This window comes from Lampris incognitus, chromosome 4 (assembly GCF_029633865.1).
Source record: "Lampris incognitus isolate fLamInc1 chromosome 4, fLamInc1.hap2, whole genome shotgun sequence".
In the NCBI taxonomy this organism is placed as follows: Eukaryota; Metazoa; Chordata; class Actinopteri; order Lampriformes; family Lampridae; genus Lampris; species Lampris incognitus.
The window spans coordinates 36585488-36604414 of NC_079214.1; the positions used below are offsets into that span (position 1 = coordinate 36585488).

The window sequence follows — 18927 nt, forward strand, 5'->3', positions numbered from 1 at the left end:
TGCCGCTTGGGCAGCTTTCATAATGAAACGAGCATACCACATTATGGGTCTGTGAGTCGCAGAAGGGGTGGCAGGCAGAAATGTCCCATGACACACCACAACATGCTAATTCCTCTTTCTGCCTTCTTTAGTGCTACTCCTTACCACTGTCATCACCTCCTCCTCACATTTGTGGACACCTTTCATAACGCTGTATTTCCCTGAATATCCATAACTCCGGATTTCAATTGTGTTCCATCTTTGTGACACATACACTCCCACACAAACACACATACATGAAAGCACTTAGTTTCCCCAATGACCCCCACCCCAAATCAGCCTCACTCTTCTCATCATTTCTGACTTCCATGTCTCCTTCTCTAACCATCTTTCTGCACCCCTCTCTGCTTTTCTCACGCCCCAATATTCCTCTTTCTCCTCCTTCCCACCTCTCTTTCCTCTTCATCCACCTTTCTCCCTCTGTCTTGCTCCTCTACCTCGGACCCCCGACCCCAGGGCGAGGGGACCTACAGCCTCAGCTGGACAGCGCCATGCAGGATGTCACCGACATGTGCCTGCTGATGGAGGAGACAGAGAAGCAGGCAGTTCGGCGTGCCCTGGTGGAGGAGAGAGGTCGCTTCTGCACCTTCATCGGCTTCCTCCAGCCTGTGGTGGTGAGGAGGGAGGGAGAGAAGGAGATAAATTTAGATTCATTATTTTGTACAGTAGCCTGATCTGTGATAAACACTGACAGGTTATTATATTGTCGGGACACAGGACATTAACACATTAGCTTATTGTCTGAATTGGTCTTCAGTAGTCATGTTTCCATGCAACTTTCTAACAAATTGCAAATGAATAATTAAATATCACAGAAAAGAAAGATCAGGTGCATTCGCATCAGATTTATTTGTCATACATCATATGTCCATACTTCGACACCCAGGAAACAGATGGAAAGACGCTCAAGAACCGATTTATCAGATAAGTTTTTATCTTTTTTTTGTGGTTCATTTGATGGCCATGTTTAATTAATGCTGTCTGAGGATAATTCCATTGCAATTTACAACATTTCTTTTTGTTGGATTTATCCAACTCAAGCAAGCGTAAACATGTTTTGGAAAAATCTGTGGATTTTATTCGATATTTAACATTTCCATCAGGCCTTCGTTTTCCGAAACAACAAAATTCACTTTGACTCAAATGAAACCACAGTTAGTGTGAATGCACATAAGCATGACAATGTGTAGTGTGGCGTAAGGACTGCTATCATACATCATATCCTGCATGTGAGGAAATGCCTCATTCTATACAATAAATACTGCAAAAATCTGACATGCGACAGACCGTGTAGAGGGATGAGGGCCGATGGAGAGGTATGTAGGGAGGAGATGAGATGATGGAAAGAGGAGGCGCGGCTCTTCCAGTCTGTAGCTAAGGAAGATGGTAAAGGGGGGGGGGGTGAAAAAGGAGAAATGACTGGCAGACCTTGGAAGAGAGTTCATGACCAACCTAGCAATGGAAGAGGACTGTGAGAGAAAAGAAGGGAAAGAGGATGTGTTAAAGGGCGAAGACCTGAAGAAGCTGGTGTTTCTCAGTTAAACTGTTGATTGAAAGTTTTATAGAAAGCCTGATGAGGAACTTTGTTTAGAATAGCTCAACACAGGTTTGACCCAAAAGCTTGTTAGGATGAAAACCGCGTGGCACAGTGGCCCAGTGGTTAGCATTGTTGCCTTACAGCAAGAAGGTCCTGGGTTTGAACCCCAGACTGTCCCAGGTTCTTTCTGTGTGGAGTTTTGCATGTTCTCCAAGTGTCTGTGAGTTCCGTCCCGGTGCTCCGGTTTCTTCCCACCATCAAAAAAAGACATGCATGTTCGGGTTAATACTCCTGTCTGTGCCCCTGAGCAAGGCAAAGGAAAGAAGAGCTGGAGTTGGTCCCCGGGTGCTGCAGCTGCCCACTGCTCCTATACAACAGGATGGGTTAAATGCAAAGAACACATTCATTGTAAGAATATGATTAGTTGTAAGAATACAATGACAAAATAAGTGGCTTTCTTTCTGGCTTTCTAACTTAACTGTCCCCATTTTAATCACTGTATATGAAAAAACTGACTTTGGGCTTTGGTATGATGATAATGGCATCCTGATGTTATGTATTGTCTATTTTCCTTGTCTTGATTTTTTTATACATTGTCATAGTTTGTTGGTCTGCAGGTTTCATATTTGTATGTTTTGATGCTGCTTTCTTGGAAAAGACTTTTGAAAATAGACACCAGTTAATTTATTAGATTAGATTTAATTAGATTAAGTTGAACTGAATTAGATTAAACATGATTAAATAATATTAATGGGCCAGAGAGGTCAAGGAAAATAGTGCTGCGTTACCAAAATATAAAAAGTAATATGAGAAGATGGGTGACACATACTTTAACACAACTGAGTCTCATACATGCTATTTATGTGTGTTAACACATGTGCCAAGTTTCATGATGTGTTTACATCGCAAAAAAAAAAAATCAGGTGTATTTCATTATATCATGTTAACAAATCATTATTGTAGAAGACATTTCTTTAGTTTTGTTTTAAGAGTGTTTCTGACCGAGTATTGAGGGAGTTTGGGCACAGAACAAAACATCACAGCAGAGACAGATGCTCTGAAACTCTCTTTTTTTGGTTTATAAGAACGGAGAGATCGCAATGTTGGGAGAGATCACTCACCTCCAGGCCATTATTGATGACCTCACTGTGCTGACCACGGACCCTCACAAACTGCCCCCTGCTAGTGAACAGGTAACACCTGCACTTACATGCACAGAGACTCCCGCTCATACATGTGAAGCGTCAAAGAAATGTTGAACAACCCCCCCCCCTCTCTATTTATCTATCTATCTATCTGTCTGTCTGTCTGTCTGTCTGTCTGTCTATCTGTGACCCTCTTTCTTCCAGGTGATTAAGGATCTGAAAGGATCAGACTACAGCTGGACTTATCAAACACCTCCCTCTTCTCCAAGCAGCTCTGGCTCCCGCAAGAGCAGCATGTGCAGGTAAGTAGACACACACACACACACACACACACACACACACACACACACACACACACACAGAGGGCATGTATTGTATATGGATAACACTCCTTGCTACAGTCTTCAATATTTGTACAAATGGGTTGTGGTGTTGTTTTGATATTACACTGTTATTGAGTATCTGAAAGAGGCGCCCTGAAACCCTGTTTGTGCTTCTGTATGTTTGTGTCCGTTTGTCTGTCTGTTGCAACTGCCGTCCAACTGTTGTTACTTCAGTGGTTTCTAGGAATTAAAAGATTTTAAACCATCAGGGCATCCGGGTAGCGTAGTGGTCTGTTCCATTGCCAACCAACAACGGGGATCGCCGATTCAAATCCCTGTGTTACCTACGGCTTGGTCGGGCTGCGGGAGGGAAGCCGGATGTGGGTATGTGTCCTGGTCGCTGCACTAGCACCTCCTCTGGTCAGTCGGGGTGCCTGTTCAGGGGGGAGGGGGAACTAGGGGGAATAGCGTGATTCTCCCTCCCACACGCCTGCGTCCCCCTGGTGAAACTCCTCACTGTCAGGTAAAAAGAAGCGGCTGGTGACTCCACATACATCAGAGGAGGCATGTGGTAGTCGGCAGCCCTCCCCGGATCTGCAGAGGGGGTGGAGCAGTGACCAGGACGGCTCGGAAGAGTGGGGTAATTAGCCAGATACAATTGGGAGAAAAAAAGAGGAAAAAAATCACCCCCCCCGAAAAAAAATAAGCCATCAGACAGAAAACTAATCTAAAACATTTTTTTGTTTTGTTTTTGTTTGTTTTTTTAGCAACTAAAGTACTGCGGTACAATCTCAAATTATTTGGAAAATGAAAGCAAGTGTGCACTAGCACTCTCATTCATAATCAAAACATAATTCGACCCTGAAGGTACTTCTCCTCAAAAATATAGAGGGATTTATACGGTAATAATATCTGAAGAATTCAATGGAGTCGTGTGTGTGTGTGTGTGTGTGTGTGTGTGTGTGTGTGTGTGTGTGTGTTTGTGTGTGTGCATGTGCGTGCACATATTTGTGAGAGTGTGTGTACCTGTCTTTGTGAGAACATATGTAGTATGTTGCATCAACTGTCCCACTGCTCCCTGTTTATAAGCAGATTCCCAGCATGCTGTGTAGTTCTCAGCCCTTTGGCCTACATAGTGTTGTTGAGTTGTATATGTACATATATATGTTTATGTGTACGTGGGTGTATTTGTGCATCTGTGCGTGTGTGTGTGTGTGTGTGTGTGTGTGTGTGTGTGTGTGTGAGATGGAACCTTTGTGAGCTCACTCTTTCAAACTGTCCACCCCTCCCCTTTTTCCTCCCTTCACGTCGCTCATTGTTTTATGTCACATGTCACATTTTTGACGCCGTCATTTGACCATTTCATTTCCTCAACCATCTTCTACCCCTTTGGCGTTTATCTCCAATCTCCATCTAACTGCTTTCGTACATCATCTGTGTGCACCCCTGCGATTTGCCCTCTTTCTATGTTTGGGGGATGATTTTCGTTTCTTTCCATTACTGTCGGGAATGATGCTATTATTTTTCTCTTGCCGCTACTAAACTTTACTGATGTTGGACATCAATACTTCATACATCATTGTTCCTGGCGTCTGCCACTAAACTACCCCCAATCAACATGTCCCCTAATGGCTGATCGCCAATCATCAACAACTGACGTATCACATATAAACGGCTCTTTCACTGATCAAAAACATCTGCTGCATCCTGTAAACGACCTTCATCCAATCATCAACTTTAACACATGCTATGACCCACCATCCCATGACACACTCTGATACGCCTTGTGAAATTACCAATGTGGTGTGTTGACACATACATCCCTGCACCATACTCTCTCTCTCTCTCTCTCTCTCTCTCTCTCTCTCTCTCTCTCTCTCTCTCTCTCTCTCTCTCTCTCTCTCTCTCTCTCTCTCTCTCTCTCTCTCTCTCTCTCTAAACACTGCCCTCGTGTCACACCTTTGCCACTGGCTGCCATCATTACTTTGCTTGCTGCTGCTGTGCCTCCATCCATTCCATTCTGTGCCCCTCCCCTCCCCACTCTCCCTCTCCGTTACACCCACCAGCAGCAGCGTGAACAGTGCTCACAGTAGCGCCTCCCGCTCCTCCTCCTCGGGCGGAGGTGGGGTTGGTGGTGGAGTGGGCTCCCAGCCCCACTCACCAACTTCCTCCTCCTCCTATCGCCACCGCAGCAGCCTGGTCCACCAACCCCCACCACTAGGGGGCGTGGCGGCTCACCGCCTTAGCAGCGTCTCCTCCCATGACTCTGGCTTCGTGTCGCAGGATGCCAACGTGTATTCCAAGCCCCCCGTCACCTATGCCCTGTGACATCACCAGCCAGGTATGTTCAATGAGAGGAGAATTTTTTTTTTTTTTGTGTGAACATAGATGACCGCATGCACGTGCATCCACCCACCTACACACACACACACACACACACACACACACACACACACACACACACACACACACACACACACACACATTTTTCTGCTACAGTAGTTCCAGTCGGTGAACATGTTGTTGTGCTTACTGTATTTTGCTCAATTTTACATTGGTGCGTCTCTGTTCAGGTCTTCACTTCCACTCAGTTCAGTTAAAATCAGTTCAGTTCATTTCAGGTCTAAATAATTCAATTCAATCCACTCTTTCTCTCCGTCCCTATTGTCTCTATCACTGTTTTTCTCTCTCCCCGTTCTCTCGCTCTTTCTTCTCTTCTCTCTTTATCTCTGTCCTCTTTGTCCTCTCTGCCCCCCCCCCTTCTCTCTATGTCCCTGCTGTAGAAGTCATCCAGCTCCGCATCTTCTGAGGCGTCGGAGACATGTCAGTCAGTGAGCGAGTGCAGTTCTCCCACCACTGTAAGTACTCTCGTTCAGTCGCTCTCCATCACAGCCTCCGCAACGTTTTCGGCACGGCATCCGAATTAGGGCATTTTTGACTTGACACAGAAAAACAAGAACTTTTTTTCTGATCTACCATCTAATGAGAAATTAGAGACAAAAATGGAGAATACAAAGCACGTTGGAGATATCACTTTCTGGCCCTGAAGTTGAAGTGAAGAGAAAATAAATGAATAAATGCGAACTTATGTAAATAAGTCAATAATTACTGTAATCGCAATTAAAACAACAGCAATTCCTTTTCATAGATACGTAGGTGATGACTGGATTAAGAACCTTAAAATTATTTGTTACTCAACAATGAATTGTTCTCTTTGAATGATTATTTATGGAATCAAGAGTCTTCTCTTAACGAGCCTTCGGAAACGTTTAACACCCTGGATAAAGCCAAGATACACAAGCTGTTTTTGCATTTGGGGCCAGAGTGGAAATGGTTGTATTCAAGTCATGATAACTATCTGAGCCATTACCAACAATGATTTCAATGGGAAAAAAAAAGTGTATTTTGATCAGAGCTAGAGCACAAAAGTGCACCTAAACCCCTAAATGTATTTGCACAAACTTTGTATGAGGATGTTTGTTGAGAAATGGTCAACGTCAGCCAAATACTGTGATACAGTGCAAGATGTCGTTGTTGGCAACTTGTCGCTGTGGTTGTATTTGTAAGAACAGACCAAAAGAAAAAAAAAGCTGTTTTGAGAGTTGCCACTACCCGGTCACTTTTCTAACATGAACTTGGCTTTTTCATCAGCGTATTCTATCGTCTTATTACAGGTAGTTTGCTAAGAACATCAATTTCGTGCATGAATACTAAAATACTAAGATTTTAGGCCGTCCATCCTTTCTGTTCTAAACTCAAAACTGCCATATCTCACTGTGTCTGACTGTACAATGTGTGTGTTGTGTGTGTGTGTGTGTGTGTGTGTGTGTGTGTGTGTGTGTGTGTGTGTGTGTGTGTGTGTGTGTGTGTTTGAGAGAGTGAGAGAGAGAGAGAGAGAGAGAGAGAGAGAGAGAGAGAGAGAGAGAGAGAGAGAGAGAGAGAGAGAGAGAGTGAGAGAGAGAATGGCTGTTTGCGTTGATGTGTGAGTGCAGATTAATTGGGCAGTGTGTGTGTGTGTGTTAGATTAAATACATGTGGGGACTAAACCCAGTGGTCCCGTGACTACCACTGTTTTCTCTCGATTTCCTGTCTCTCTCTCTCTGATGGCACTATTCTCTCTCTATCTTTTTGATGATCTAACGCCATCTCTTTATCTTTCTGTCTTTCTCTTTCTCTCTCTCCCTCTAATGATATGACTTTGGATCTTTCTTTCTGTTTCTAATAAGACTCTCTCTGGTCTGACTCGGTCTCCCTCTTATTATCCTATTCTCTCTCTCTGATTGTATGACACTGTCTCTCTCTCTCTCTTTTTTCTGTCTGATGACATGACTCTGTCTTTCTCTCACTATCTCTGACGATGTTCTGACTCTGTCTCTCGTTCCGCAGTTTGGCCCGTCCTTCGCTACCTTCCGCCCTGCTCTTTCTCACTCTGGCTCCTCCAGGCCTCTCTCTGTCATTCTTCCTGTACCTGCGTCCCCACCCTATAACCGCTCCCCTGGATCCAGCTCCTCCTCTCCCACATCAAAGGTTCCTGTCTGGAAGGTTTGTTGTCCATTTGCCTCCATTTTTTTCTGCACACTTTCGACTTCCTTTGCATATCTTTGGCGGCTTCTGAACTAAAGCTTTTTAACCATAGTTTTTACTTTTAATTTTACATCATCCGCTTAAGCTCATTCACAACCACATTGTGTTGCTTCCTTAACATGACCACCCACTCAGTCCGTGTGCATGCATTTTGTTGGCCTCCCTGTCGCACTCATTGGTTTTACAATCCCCTGACACGGGATTTGCTAAAACGGAGCAGGCCTATGGAGAGCTGACCCTTTTGGAAATTCTTCACCTACACACACACACACACACACACACACACACACACACACACACACACATGCATATACACATTCAAGAAGACAAAAAAAACCCTGAAAGGGCTCCGATCAAGGGCTTACAAACTGCTGGATAGTGGACGAGTCTCTCACACACTCACTTCCCACTTCCTGGTTATTAACCCCGCCTACTTCTTCAGGATTGGTCCAAGGCAGGTCAATATGAGCAGCCAGTTGCTGCTGCTGCAGTTCAAAGGAGGAAGGAGCCTCTGGATAGGCTGAGGGAGAACGAGGCGTCGCCGGGCTCTCATGGTTACACAGGTGCAGCCCACCCAGACGATGGACAGAGGGCCAGGATGACCGCCATTGCTGCCAAGGTAACACCAGACAGTTATGTTTACATTTCAAGTTTATGTAACAGTTACACCCAGTGCAGCTGGTGCAATGAAATGCTTGCTTGCGGATGTGCTCAACCCTGAAATTAAAAACGAAGGATGTTTGAAACAGGTAAAAAAAAACACACAAGGTAAAGGTAATGATGCACAAAGGCGAATCTACGGTTGTAGAACTTGAGTATGGACTCAAGTCCAGTGACTGCATTTTGAAGGTCTCAGTCTCGTCTAGGACTTCACAGCATAATGACCTGTACTTGACTTGGTCTCGGGTGTTGCAAACCTGTGATAATTTTCCAAGACTGATTGAATACAGCACTTTAATTTACTTTTTTATTTTTGAAATAAATGTCAAACTTTCCCTGAGGGGATCAATAAAATGCAATTTAATCAATTTTGTTCCTTTTTTGTTACAGTATTATCAATTTAAGTCACTGAAACATTGGACATTTGAAATTTGACGCATTCTTTCCTTGGCAGTGGGGAAAAACAAGCCTAAATAAACATTACAGTGTAGTGAAATTTTGACTTTTACTATGATGGTAGACTACTACAGTGAGAGTTATGGTGTTTAATTGGACTCATACTATTCTGTTGTATGTCTTTATAAATTTTGGCCCCATCGATCTCAAGTTATGCAGCACGGTGGCACAGTGGTTAGCGTGGTTGCCTCACAGCAAGAAGGTACTAGGTTCGAATCCCAGGGTTGTCCAACCTTGGGGGTCATCCCAGGTTGTCCTCTGTGTGGAGTTTGCATGTTCTCCCGTGTCTGCGTGGGTTTCTTCCAGGTGCTCCGGTTTCCTCCTACGGTCCAAAGACATGTAGGTCAGGTGAATCGGCCTTACTAAATTGTCCCTGGGTGTGAATGTGTGTTTGTGTGTGTCGACCCTGTGATGGCCTGGCGGCCTGTCCAGGGTGCCGCCCAGTGACTGCTGGGATAGGCTCCAGCATCCCCGTGACCCCGATTGGGATAAGTGGCTTGGATAATGGATGGATGAATGGATGGTCTCAAGTTTGACTCGCTATCTTTAAGTCTCGGACTTGGCTTGGCCTTCCTAGTCAAACCGACGTAGTTGTTATGAATTTGTTGCTGTGTGCCAAGACGGCACAATGAAAACACAAGCACATCAGAACATACGCAAAATGTAAACAAAATGCAAAGAATTGAAAAATAAAGAAAATATGCAGTATATGTTTACGCTGAGAATTTTTTGGCGAGAAAGATTGTGTTTAGGAAAATTGTGAAAAACAAAAAAAATATCAAAATAAACTTATCGGGGGTCTAGACCAGGGGTGGCTAACCATGTGCCATGGAGAGCCATGTGTATGCAGGTTTTCGTTCCAGCCGGACTCCACACCAGGTGATTTCACTGATTAGCAACCCTTCAACCAAAAAGGAAGAATGGATCAGTGAAATCACATGGTGTGGAGTCCCGCTGGAACGAAAACCTGCGTACACATGGCTGTCCATGGCACATGGTTGACCACTGCTGGTCCAGGCTGTAAATGCATATGCGTATTTGTTTGTGTATTCAGGCCCTGTTAATATGCACGCTCATGCTGTTTCTACAATGCACTGTGTACACCACATCCCCCTTTGATTAAGAGGTATATGTCCAGTGAATGTGTCCTCCTGTGGCTCTCTAGCACGGAGAGGAGGTTTCCCCTGCAGCGAGTGACCTGGCCATGGTGTTGACCAGGGGGCTGAGTATGGAGCAGCAGAAGAGCAGCAGAGACTCACTGCAGTACTCCAGTGGATACAGCACGCAGACAACCACCCCGTCCTGCTCCGAAGACACCATCCCTTCACAGGGTAAACTCCTCTTTTATCCTCTCCTCTCTTTTCCTTTACTTTCTTCTCTACTCCCCTGCTCCCTGATTCCTGCCCTGCCCCCTCCTGTGGGATAAATACTTCTAAAACCTTTTTTTCATCCTGGAAGCCAGACTTGACAAATGTAGTTTCATCCTCAAGGCTCAAGGGGGGAATACTCGTATTTATACTTCCTTGCTTTAAATGAGGACCCGAGAGAAACAGCCTTGGGGATAATTTTTGGTTCTAGCTCAAGATTGGAATGCAAAGGAAAGCCAAGAACATGCCATCTGCTACTGACATTTTAAAAACAGAATTTTTCCATCCATCCATCCATAACATTGTAAATATAATGGGCGGCACAGTGGTGCAGTGGTTAGTGCGGTCGCCTCACAGCAAGAGGGTTCTGGGTTTGAGCCCCGGGGTAGTCCAACCTTGGGGGGGCATCCCGGGTCGTCCTCTGTGTGGAGTTTGCATGTTTTTCCCATGTCTGCATGGGTTTCCTCCGGGAGCTCCGGTTTCCTCCCACAGTCCAAAGACATGTAGGTCAGGTGAATCAGCCATACTAAATTGCCCCTAAGTGTGTGTGTGTGTGTGTGTGTGTGTGTGTGTGTGTGTGTGTGTGTGTGTGTGTGTGTGTGTGTGTGTGTGTGTGTGTGTGTGTGTGTGTGTGTGTGTGTGTGATGGCCTGGCGGCCTGGTGGCCTGTCCAGGGTTTCTCCCCGCATGCCGCCCAATGACTGCTGGGACAGGCTCCAGCATCCCCGTGACCCTGAGAGCAGGATGCTGTTCAGATAATGGATAGATGGATGTAAATGTAATGCTTGTAATTCCTCCCGTATTTTTCCTGCACCTGGTAACATTTTTGATTTAACACGTTCATAGAAAGTTGAATCAGTTCATCTGGACACAACATTTGTTGAGAGAAAAGTTTCACCACTCGTCTAAGTGACCTCCACCCCTAGGATCGGGTCCCCCGGTACAAACAGCAATATAGTGTACGCTGTTAAGTGCCAGGAGTATTGCTGTGAATTGTACATTGGGGAAACCAAACAGACGCTGGCCAAGAGGATGGCACAACACAGGAGAGCTAACACGTCAGGCCAGGACTCTGCAGTCTATGTACATTCCTCTACAGGCCAGTGGCCACTCTTTCAAGGATGAGGCTGTGCACATCCTTGATAGAGGGGAACGCTGGTTTGAATGGGGAGTCAAAGAGGCCATCTATGTGAAAAGGGAACAACCATCCCTGAACACGGGGGGCAAGAGTACATCTGTAACCATCTTACAGTGCTGTGATTGCAAACATTCCCCAATCCTCTTTGAATAGTAATAATGTAATGGTCATGGCAATTTGCATATGAAACTGGTCGTGGGTTTCGGTCCTTATGTATTGTTTATAAGGGTGGGGATACCTGCAGTCAGGAGAGACTGAAGAGGCCAGTTAGATGAGTGATGAAATGTTTCTTTCAGTAAACGTTGTGTTCAGATGAACTGATTCAACTTTCAGTGATTTCCTTACCTGGATTATTGAGCATGCATAAAGACATAACACATTCACTTTGGTTGCATAGTGCGATGGCTCTTAAATGACTGAATCGTCATTCAGATCGGTTTCCTTGAAACTTTATTTTTGCCATTTTGTCTGTTATCGAGGATGAAACCTACCAGGAAATATAGGGATTGCTTTATGCCACACATAAAAGTATAGCAATTTTATAGCAATGTGAACAATGCTCTTCTTCCACAACAGTTTTTTGGGCTATGGTTTCTAAATGTATATATGTATTTATTTCTGTATGTACTATATAAATAATAGATGTCCTCTTGCTACACTATGAAAAAAAAAGATATCCAAAAAGTTAGCTGGTGCCACTTAAAATTACTGTATTTTAAGAACTAACAAAAAATAAAATTGACCTTGGTAATAATTTTTAATTTTTATCTTAGCAATTTTCTGTAACTATGTTTCCAGCCAAATGTTAATTACATTTTTCTGCTTCCTCTTCTCTGTCCTCACTTGTTTTGGTTTCTCTCCTCTCCTTTTCCTTCTGGTTATTTATCAATTCTTTCTTCCACATCTCTTTTTTCCTCTCTCCACTCATAGGTTCAGACTATGATTGCTACTCAGTTAACGGTGACACAGAAGGCCCAGATGGACAGACAGAGTTTGACAAGTCTTCCACCATTCCTCGCCACTCCAACATTGCCCAGAACTATCGACGCATGATCCAGACCAAGAGGCCAGCAAGCACAGCTGGTCTCCCCAGCGGGGTGCTGGGTCCTGGGGCCCACGTAGGAGTAGGACAGCCTGGGGCTGGTGGAGGTGGAACAGGGACCCCAGGCACTGCGACCATTCGCCGAACCCCTTCCACTAAACCGGGTGTTCGACGCACTCTTTCCAACACAGGGCCCATTCCCATCCGCCCGCCCATTGTGCCTGTGAAAACGCCCACCATTCCGGGGGACTCCCACTCGCCCAGTGCAGGTGGTGGGTATGCAGGTGGTGTGCCCGTGCGTGTGGGCAGCGAGGAGTGTGTGTTCTTCACGGGGGTCGATGATGCCCAGGGAGCACTTGATTATGTGAAGGCATCTCCCAAGCGCCTCAGCCTGCCCAACACTGCCTGGGGTTCAGGGGCGGGTTTAGAGGTCTACACGCAGCACCACGGAGTTCATGGAAATGTCATCATGGGAGCGGGTTCAGGTGGTGGCTCAGAGGAGGATCAGCTGATTGCAGCCAATCGTCACAGTCTGGTGGAAAAGATTGGCGAACTGGTGGCCAGTGCTCACGCCGTAGGGGAGGGACAGTTCCCTTTTCCAGCCCTCCCAGATGACCTGACCCTACCCGCGACCAGCTCAGCCGACACACAGACAGGGGCAGACGGTATAGAAGGTTCTGGAGACATGCTGACAACTATCAGGAGAGGAGTCCGGCTTCGCAAGACCGTCTCCAATGACCGCTCAGCACCACGCATATTGTGATTTAAGGAGAAGCTGGGAGAGGAAGTAACATGTCAGCCAATAGAGTCAGGTGTTATTGTGGTGCAACCAACCACCTAGTACGCACAGACTTACCATGTAGAGAAATCTATAATATAACAGAAAATGAATGAAAACAAAAACAGAAATAAAAAATAACTTTAAAGACGTCATTAGAGTAAACGCTATATCATGATAATAATGATAACAATAACATTAATAATGGTAATCCATGCTGATAATTAAAGTAAAATACTGAATATTGACAGGCTTAACTCTTAACTCTAGCGTGTGTTGGACGCATGTTTGTCTTCTTAACACCCTCACCCAGGGACTGAGAGACTCACAAGAAAGACAGATAGGGGGAAAAAAAAGAGACAAAAAAAAGGAGAGGGATTCTGTTTGCCACTTCCCCCCCCTCCCTCATGCCCAATCTCCAACTAACCCCACCCCCGGGTCCAAGATGAAGGACAGGTAACTGAGGGAGGGTCTGAACCAAGCAGGTGGAGAGTTTTGTTGTGCTGCTGTCTGGAGATCAGCCTGCGGAGTCTCAGCAGCAACATACGTTAGCCCACTGCACTAGAGGTTCGGCATTAGCACGGGGAGCTAACATTGCCTGGGATGCTTTGTGTATCTCTCCCTGGCACGTTTAGTATGTAAGAAAGTCTTTAAAAAAACACAGCGTTGGCATTGAACCGTGCTAGTGCTCCCTCCGGCTCTCTCTCTCTGTCCTGTTATTGTGTATGTGCAAGTGTGTGCGTGTGTGTGCGCATGTTTGTGTGTGTGTGCACGTGTGTGAGGGGCGGGGAGAGCTCTCCTGCAGGACAGCTGGTTACCCAATGAGGGCAGGGCTTTTCTCCTCTGTGTTGTATGTTGTATTTCCTGTTTTTATTGTGGCGTCATCACCTTGTTACCACTGTATGAAAAATGACAAGAAGTAATCCAGGCGTATAAATATATATATACATATATATTCATATATATTTTCTAGAACCAGAGAGAAAATGTTAATAAGAAATGGAGCAATAAATGTGTTTTATTTTCCTGTTTCAAAGAGGAGGGTTGATGGACGCTTGTAGTACTTTAGGTTTAGGTTCCCCTTTGTCTTTATAACATTCAGGCAATCATTTGAGAATGCAAAATGACATATGGACTGTGAATTCATGTCTGGCCTCTATGGCTTCTTTTAGCTTTCTGCTCTCTCTGATAGATCGATGTATTTGGGTACAGAGACATTGAGGATGGAAAACTGAAACATTCGGATGGGTTGTGTCGATGTCAAGCACTAGGTGTCAGTGTAGTCATACTCTGGTGGAAGGCAGGAGGAGGCGAGCAAGAGGAGAGACAGGTTGCAATGTGGAAACTTGCGTCCTCGCAAACAAGCGAGTGAAACATGAAGATGGCTTCATAACGGGAGAATGCAAAAGAGAAAGTGATTAAGAAGGGCGAAAATGAAATGGTTTTATGGGAAGAAAAGGATGCGTGAAGAAGCAGAACACAGCGTTTTGAATAAAAGTAGGGCTGTAACTTCCTGCTAGACATCAGAATCCTTATCAGTCACATGAAAAGGGCTCTGATAGTCATCGGCCGGAATGCAATTTCAGCGTGGTAGAGAGGTCACACGGGTATTTGAAGGCTTGAAGACAGGCACAGTTAAGCTTTTTGTCATAGATGAACAAGAATCTGCTGGCACAGATTGGTTCAGGTTATAGTGCTTTTCTTCCATAGCAAGCTGCATTGGTCTCACCACTCTCAAACACAAACGCGTAACTGTCTGATGAAGGCCGCCGTGTATTGCTTGCTGCAATGTCAGTACATCACTGGCAACGAGTGGCAGGGCCAGCATGAGGCGTCATCAAACTAAGCGGCTGCTTAGGGCCCTGCAGCCGCCATGTGCAGTCTGCTTCGGGCCTCAGAAAGGCTTACGCCGGCCCTGACTAGAGGACAATGTCACACAAAAGTTTGGTTAGAGTTCTGACAACTTCTCAACGCAGAATAAAAGAAGAAACAAAGGGGCCGCTGACCACCCTTGTGGAAAATGAATGTACATCCAGCGAAAGGTTTTCAGCATTGCCTGTAGTATAAATGCACTATGGCATTTGATATGGAGGACACATAACCTGGCTATCCTAGCACAGCATGGTTCAGCTAAGTTGGTATCAGTACGAGATAAGTAGGACTTGGGTCGGAATGTGATGGTATGAGAAGATGATGGAGTTAAAGATGGGCGGTGTGATGAAGCTGAATCAATGTGCTCACTAATGTTGGACCAGAGGGGAGTATTTAAGTTAGTGTTGTTAAGCTGACTGATGAAAGGAGGTGCAGAATGAGCGTTTCACTGCCTGTTGATACAATGCTGTACTTGTAAAAGAGAATCAGGCGCACAGACTCGGTACAAAATATTTGTATGAAAATGTGGAGCAACAACGTAGATTATCAAGTTTTCGTAGACTTTTTGTTGCAGTACAGTTTATCTCTTTAGTGCTACTTTTATTCAATGTAAAAATAAGAAAAAAAGCCAACTACAACTGTAACACAAACTAGTGAGCAATGTAACATATGGATGTAGGATGTGAGAACGGCGAATGAGTGTTTTTTCTTTTCTTTTCTTTTTTCTTTTTTTTTTTGACTGTAGGCTAGTGAAGTCAGCAACAAGTCTATATTCAACTCTAGCAGTGACTGGGTTTTCATTCACCTGATCTCAACCAGTGTAATCGTTCTCTGTGCTCTTACATCCTATTGTTGACATATTTATTTGCCTGTGGCTGTTTAAAAAAAAAAGAAGATAATATTAATTTAATGAGGTAGAGGGGATAATGTTTGTCATTTTTAAACGTTGTCAGCTTCTGCTAATGCACTTTTTTCCCCTCTTAACTTTGAAATAGTGCTTCAGCAAGGGGAACTTGCAAATTGATTTGGTAGAAGGCTTACCGTGTGTGTGTGTGTGTGTGTGTACTCACAAGTGAATATTATGTGTGGTAGAATGTGATTGGATGGGAGGTTTGATGGATTTGGACTTGTTGTCAAGAAGAGAAATTTCACCAACCGAGGCCCCGGAGAGCACAGCTGGAGTTTATAGTGTATGTGGATATATGCCAGAACACAAAGAGAAGAGGGACATCTTAACTGCACAAGTTTTATTTGCTCACATTGTTGAAATGCTACAATCTGACTTTGTACTGCTTGAGAACTGCAGGACATTTTGGTTTTAAATGGTAGAAAAGCAGTAGAAGTAGTGTGCATGCAGAGTTAGGTTCACTTTTGTGGGGGTCTTTCAAAGGAAAATACCGGTGTATGGTCAGTCCCAGGATACATTTTGTTTGTCACTTAAAAGCTCTTTTATGCATGGCTTCAATTGTATTATTTGTGGGGGCTGATTATTCAAGTTTACATACTGATGAGGTCCCTCGCTGATCACATCATAAATCAGCACCAAATAAAACGTCCAGTGAGGATGCCAGTGTGTTAATATCGGCGTGTATCATAGCCAGTGCAAACTCACTTATTGCATTGGTCAAACACAACTTGTCCAAAAATTTTAATTTTTGCCTAAATAGAACAAGGAAGGTAGCACTTTCCTTAGGGGCCCTATGGGATACTGATTAATTCCTACTGCTCGCACTGACAAGGATGCTGACATGATATCTGTTGCCTTTTCAAACAGAATATTTCTCAAATGATGCAACATTAAACCGCATGGCTCCTGTCACAGTGCATCATGCGTTGATGAACAGTCTCTGGGGTCTGACTGAGCCGTGACAACAACACCGCTGTTTTCCTTCAGAGGTCCAATTAACAATATGAGACGTTAACTAACAAAACATTTTGTCTTTTACAACGTGCAGAATTAACTGTATACAAGTTTGTGTGTATGTCTGTGTGTGTGTGTGTGTGTGTGTGTGTGTGTGTGTGTGTGTGTGTGTGTGTATGCGCTTTACTGTCTCAGCAAGCTAAAACAGCGTTGCCACAAGTCTGTTTCAATGATCATGTGTAATGTGGGCAGATGTACCAACACCAGGGCATCACAGAGATCCCAGCAGATACAACAGACAAGGACATCATAGAGGAACGTAGACACATTTATTAAACATACGCTCTCACACACAGACATTTAAAATCTTACAGGCACAAGTGTGCACAAAAACACACATATTGTTCACAAACATATTAAAAAAAACAGCCCCCCAACATGCAGTGTGTGTGTGTACATTATCTCTATTCAACTGAGAAAACACTTTTCTGCTTATATCCCCTTCCTTTTTCTGCTCTTGTTTTTTCTTCTTCTCTCTTCCCCTCCATCCATCCGGAAGCCCAGGGAAGCCATCTTGCTGACAGTTTGAAAACAAAGTCTGTGCTGATGAGAGTTGCAATGGCACTGCATCTGTCTCCTGCTGCCTTGCAGCCCATCATGGCTAATGAAAAACACTTTGATGAAGTCTTCATCTCACCTGACTCCACAGCTGAGCACTCCCCCCCCCACACACACTCTCTCTCTCTCTCTGTTTTTTATCCTATATCTTACTCCCTTTCTCTCGCTATTCTCTCTCTCATGCTATTTTCCTTTTCTGTGTCCTTGTGTGTGGGTGTGTGGGTGTGTGTGAGAGTGAGAGTGAGAGAGAGAGAGAGAGCGAGATAATAGCTAGCGGGGAGGTATTGTAATGAGCCTGGTGTATGTTGTTCTGACAAGCAGGGGGTGTATAAGGAGCAGCATTCAGAGTTTAACTTCTCACCACAGATCGGTGCTGGGAGAGCTTGTTTCAAGGCAGCCAGTTAGATGTCAGATGCTGCATCTCAGCAAAAGATTAAATTTTAATTAGGTCTTTTTGATCACGCTTTCTAAGACAACTTGTTGGCATTATCTCTTGGGTGTTGATATTGCTTTTCATGGTTTCCAGGGATTTTTAGTTGTTTTTTGCAATCACAGAAACCTGCAGAGATGCAACTATAGTAATTAAATGCAGTTGTTACCCACACTAACATGGTGCACCACCTGTTCTGTAGGAGTGTAGACTTGGTGAACACGGGTGACTGTAAGTAGGGTGCACAAGGGCCATGAGAACAAAGCTAGTGAGATTAAAGAAAAAAAGTGTGCGAGGAAGAGACAGCTTGAGTTTGCAGGTGTTTGAAGCATTGTGTTCTCTCAAGCTTGAACCAAAAATGCATAAGTCCAATAAAAAAATAAAGTTCCATCCTTGCAGATGAAAGTGTGGGCCTCACATCCATTCCCCTCTCTCCCTCTCCCCCTCTCTCCATTCTGCTGTATCTTTGATGAGAGTGCAGTTAACCCACAGCTATTTATAAGTCTAGGGTAGTTCACGCCGGTGTCGACAGCTCCACAGAAGCAACTTTTTGAGTTTCCATGACATCGTAAAACTCTGTTTCTCTACAGAGCTTCAAAGATCTTGGTTTCAAGGGGCAGACACGAGGTCGATCCAGATCTTTAGATGAAGGGTCTTACGAGTCATATCTATCCTTCCTTGTTCCGACTGTGTGATCACCTGACACCACGCAGTGACTCTTCAGCTTTGAACGCAACAGTCTGGTAATGAACAGGCTTTAACATAATGACATTTATAGGATGTCATTCAGCCGAAAGATTTCAAGTTGACCCGCAAGGTAATTTACTGTGGATGTCTCCGTTGACTCTAGACACTGTTTGTTGGTCTGTGAAGTAGACTTATCTGTGATCAGAGCTCGGGTAGGATTGTGATGTTCATTCAACATAGCTTGCTACGTGAAAAAAAACAACAAAAAAAAACAAAACAAAAAAAAACATCCACAGCCTTTGATTAGTCCATGTTGTCTGGATGTATGCTTCATTTTTTTGTATGCATGTGTGCATGCTTGTTGCACTTGGACACATGGCCTCCTTTCTCC

The 18927-nt window shown here is 44.4% G+C and overlaps 1 protein-coding gene across 1 annotated transcript in view; it reads left to right on the plus strand.

The window, feature by feature from the left end:
* Positions 1-14254, plus strand: part of mtss1lb (MTSS I-BAR domain containing 2b) — a 91882-nt gene extending 77628 nt beyond the window's left edge. The window contains 9 exon segments of the mRNA XM_056278405.1: positions 496-653; positions 2662-2769; positions 2926-3023; positions 5114-5348; positions 5350-5385; positions 5828-5902; positions 8071-8247; positions 9910-10075; positions 12179-14254. Coding sequence (XP_056134380.1) covers positions 496-653; positions 2662-2769; positions 2926-3023; positions 5114-5348; positions 5350-5385; positions 5828-5902; positions 8071-8247; positions 9910-10075; positions 12179-13053 — 1928 coding nt within the window. The 3' untranslated portion in view covers positions 13054-14254.
* Positions 14255-18927: the final 4673 nt, after the last annotated feature.